We start from the raw sequence: 4,605 nt of genomic DNA, 5'->3' as shown, positions 1-4,605 counted from the left end.
ATGCAAGCGGCTCCCTAGCCAGCTGTTCCAGCTGCCGCTTCCACCCGCGCCGGCCGGGCGGTGTAATATTCCCCCCCCCTCCATCTTTCTCACCACTACCTGTCCCCCCCCATCCACCCACCACACGCACACATTCCCCCCACCAGTTGCGGATCTCCGGCCTGTAAGGGGGTAGTAGGGAGGAGCTGGGGGGGAGGGGGAGTCCTGCGAGTTTCTAACCTTGTTCTTATAAACAAACCCACATGTGCAGCTGCCGCTGCTGCAACTCACCCCACAATCCCGGATATAAGTCCTGCCCCTTTAAGAAGAAAAAAAGCTTCCCCCGCCTGCTCCCACCCCACCCATCTACAAGGACCTTTGTCTCCCCACCCCCTCTGTCAGTCGGCCCCGCCCCACATCCCCGCCCCCTCCAACGCAGAGGAACCAATGGGCGAGGAAAATAAGGCCGGGGTATGACGTCAGCATGCCCGGCCAATCACAGGGCGCGTTGGTGAGAGGCCTCGCGAAGGGCGCGCCCGGAGGAAGGAAGGCAGGAGAGAGGAAGCTTGAAGTCAAGATGGAGACTGGTGGTTTGTCCGCAGCTGCCCTAGCGAACGGGGACTTGGGATCCCAGCGAGAGCGGACCCTGGTGCCCGAGCGGCTTCAGAAGCGAGAACATGAGCGGCAACTGGAGGTAGAAAGGCGGAAGCAAAAGCGGCAGGACCAGGAGGTAGAAGGGGAGAAGAGCGACTTTTTCGCCGCCGCCTTCACTCGGGAGCGATCGGCCGTGGAAGAGCTTCTGGAAAGCGGGGAGTCCGTCGAGCGGCTGGAGGAGGCGGCCGCTCGGTTGCAGGGGCTTCAGAAACTTATCAACGACTCGGTTTTGTTCCTGGCCGCCTACGATTTGCGGCAAGCGCAAGAGGTGCTGGCGCGGCTGCAGGCGGCCCTGGCCAAGCGGCGCCAGGAGCTTCAGCCTAAGAAGCGTTTCGCTTTCAAGACCCGCAAGAAGGATACTCCTTCAGCCACGCAAGTAGATTCGGCTCCCGACGCCCCGGCGGCGGAAGGCATCCTGACCTCCCCGCCGCCCTTGAAGAAGGAGGGAGATTTCTACTCCAGCTGGGTCTGTGGCTTCTCCAATCTGCAGTCCCAAGTTTTGGAGAAGAGAGCTGAGGAACTGCACCAGCAGGACGTCCTTTTGACCCAACTGAGAAACTGCACGATCAAACTCTACGGCAATCCCAACACCCTGCGGCTGACCAAGGCCCAAGGCTGTACGCTGCTCTGCGGCCCGGTGTCCACCTCCGTGTTCCTGGAGGACTGCAGTGACTGCGTGCTGGCCGTGGCCTGCCAGCAGCTCCGCGTACACACCACAAAAGACACCCGCATCTTCTTGCAGGTGACCAGCAGGGCCATCATGGAGGACTGCACCGGGATCCAGTTCGCCCCCTACACCTGGAGCTACCCGGGCATCGACAAGGACTTCGAGGGCTCTGGTTTAGACAAGAACAAAAATAACTGGAACGACGTTGACGATTTCAACTGGTTGGCCCGGGATGTGGCCTCCCCGAACTGGAATGTTCTTCCTGAAGAAGAGCGAAGGATCCAATGGGACTGAACATTTGTCACTCTTCAGTTCCACCAAATACTTCCCTGTGGGACTGATTCCGACTCATGGGACCCCAAAGTTTACTGTCGTCATGCTTCGTTTTCATTATTTTAAGACTTTGAGGTTGTGATAGGCTTCTACTTTTGATTTCCATTAAATTTGTGGCAGGTGTAGCACTTTAAAGAAATTTTGCTATTTTGGTACTGCCTAGGACCTATTGTTAGACGGTGATACTTTGAAGCCATAAGGGGAAAAAGTGTGATTGTATGTTGGTTTTTAATGATTTGTGGTGTTTAAAACTTATTGCTTGATAAAGTAGGCCTTTAATAAATATTTGTTTAATAAACGAATTCAGTAGGGCTCTAGTAGGAGCCGGTTAGTCTGTAACTAAGGTATTAGACCTGTTTAAACTGCCATTAACCAAGAGCTTTTTTGACTTGCAGGTTTAACTTCATAAGTATTTTTTAGTGGATCGATGGAAGGACTTCTCTCTGGTCTTCAGCTACATGTTGGCTGGGGTTTTTGGCATCCAGCTACTCATTGACTGACTTGGATCCAAAGTTTTGTCAGTGGGCTCCAAGAGCCTCATGAGTCTTAACTACACATAAAGCCACAGTAGTTATAGCTACCAATTTTTGTGCACTTAAAATTTTATTGACACCATTGTAAGCACCTTACTGGTGTAAACTTACTAAGTCCTCAAAATCTTATGAGGTAGATTCTGTTAACACCATTTTTCAAATAAGGAAACAGATAAGAAAGTTGCCCAAAGGCCACACAGCTGGAGTGGTGGGCTGGATGGAAACCAGGTACTCTGACTCCAGAGCCCAGCTTCTTAATCTCTACTAGATATTGATAATTGAGTTGGGAAGAAAGCTTCCAAAATTAAGAAGGGCAAATAGCTTTTGGCATAATGTGCTAATTATTCTCATATACTAAAAGAACTGAGGCAAACATGGCTCAGTCTTAATTTTTCGACTCATTTTGCTGTAATTCTCTGCTGTTACAAATTTGGCTTTCTGCTCTCTACGACTCATTACTAAATGGAAAGTTGTATGATTTTCAAAAAGCTGTTTTGGGTCTAGTGGCTTTGTAACTGTGGATGTGCTTTTTATTTAATAACTGCTACAAGTATTAAGGTGCTTAAATATGTCAAGTCTTTATAAGTTTAATATTACATGTTCTCTTTTGTTCCAAAAAAGGATTTATAGTGGCTTCTAGGATATGTGAAATAAAACAAAATGATAAAGGACAAGGAGGAACCAGGGTAGAGTGACAAACTGCAGGCAGAAGTGAAGCCAATAAACACATGTAGCTGCCAAACTCGGTTCCTTAGCTGGATATGAATGCAGATTATTTTTTTCCTCAACCATTAACTAACTTGAAAAGGTATCCTAATCAGTTGCACAATTTGTATCATCTACAAACAAGAGGGGAAAATATCATTTGCTTGGGAGAATTAATTCTAATAATAAAAAGAGACAACATAGAATGAGATCCTCGACCATATCTTTACATTAGAAACTTGTGTATCCTAAAGCTATACCCCTTGAGATGGATAGTTTAACACAAGTGCACTTAAGGATAAACCATGCTTAAATAAAAAAGGTTTAAAAAAAAAGAATAAACCATGCTTGTTTTTCTTTTTTGGCCACACAGCCTGGCATTTGGGATCTTAGTTCCCTGACCAGGGACTGAACCCGGGCCTTGGCAGTGAAAGCTTGGAGTCCTAACCACTGGACTGTCAGGAAATTACCCAAGAATAAACCATGCTGTGACACTAATGAGCTTGCAATTCATTTCTGTGAACTGATCATTTTTATAGGAAAGTTTACTTTGCTAATTAATCTAAAAAATAAAATACCTTGAATCTCTTGCAAACCTCATGGCAGTATGAACCATAGTAATGCTTGCTAATCTCAGCCGAGCTTTCTCTGCTGCTCAAAAAGCCTGTCCTGCCTTCCTGAATGATGCCGAGTTGCCCAGACCCTTTCCTACTTTTTTTTCAGCCACGCCTCCCAGCTTGTTGAGGGTACCTGAGTTCCTGGACCAGGGATTGAAATCGGGCCCCCTGCAGTGGAATCCTAACCATTAGACCACCAGGGAAGTCCCAACCCCTTTCTTCTTAAGTTCACAATTATGTACCTGTAACTCTGCCGACAACCCAACCAGTTACAGGCTATTCAACTAGCTCCCCCAGTGTCCCTCAGTATTTGAAAACATTTCCATCTTTGCTGATCTTCCTCACTAGAGGCATGTCTCTTGCCCAGAGCTTCCTCTTCCCCTCGTGGAACCAGCCTCCCATGGCTCTCACTCCCTTTCCACAGGCCTTTATCTTTTAAGACATCCCATCCTGAGATCCTCCACCCTACATGTCATGAATGATGCTCCAGCTCCTTTCTTGTGTGTCTGACATCTAAACACAGCTGTGTCCACTTACTCTATATATCTACACTCTCTTTCCGTCTTTGTAATTTTAACTCTTCTCTGCTGAAAGTGTGCTTTGATGATCTTTGTTGTTTAGTCACCCAGTTTTGTGACCTCATGGTTTGGGATTTTTCCAGGCATGAATACTGGAGTGGGTATATTAGTGGCTTGATCACCAAATCTACTGGCTCCTTCCCCTCCCCTCAACTTAGCCTTTTTACTCTAGGTACAGTGTACTGTTTGTGTTTGAGGTACAGTTTACACTTACCCTTGAAGTTCTCTCCTTGACCATAAGCTTTCTCTAACCTGTTTCCGGTAGGATGGCTTCCCTTCATTGGGATTCTGGTGATTTATAGCCTTTAAATATAAGTGATGTCCAAAGTTTTGAGCATCAAAACTTAGGTTTTTTAAAAAAAGAAAATTTACTTATTTGGCTGTGTCGGGTCTTAGCTGTAGCACACAGGACTTTCGTTGCTGCATGGGAGATCTTCATTACAGTATGCAGGATCTTTAGTTTCAGCATGTGGGATCTAGTTCCCTGACCAGGGATTGAACCCAGACCCCCACATTGGGAGCACAGAGTCTTAACCACT

At 47.1% G+C, this 4,605-nt stretch overlaps 1 protein-coding gene across 1 annotated transcript; it reads left to right on the top strand.

Moving 5' to 3' along the window:
* The first annotated feature begins 501 nt into the window (after positions 1-501).
* TBCC (tubulin folding cofactor C) lies at positions 502-3,213 on the top strand. The gene has a single exon (XM_061146727.1). It carries the CDS (start codon positions 557-559, stop codon positions 1,592-1,594), a length of 1,038 nt encoding a protein of 345 aa, XP_061002710.1. The 5' UTR covers positions 502-556; the 3' UTR covers positions 1,595-3,213.
* The last annotated feature ends 1,392 nt before the right edge of the window (positions 3,214-4,605 follow it).

This window comes from Dama dama, chromosome 7 (genome assembly GCF_033118175.1).
Source record: "Dama dama isolate Ldn47 chromosome 7, ASM3311817v1, whole genome shotgun sequence".
Taxonomy (NCBI): Eukaryota; Metazoa; Chordata; class Mammalia; order Artiodactyla; family Cervidae; genus Dama; species Dama dama.
Note: the sequence above shows the minus strand (reverse complement) of the source record. Positions and strands in the feature narration are given on the sequence as shown.

Bases quoted from the DNA above. Each gene is read 5' to 3' on its own strand.
- TBCC (XM_061146727.1), top strand. From the start codon at position 557: ATGGAGACTGGTGGTTTGTCCGCAGCTGCCCTAGCGAACGGGGACTTG.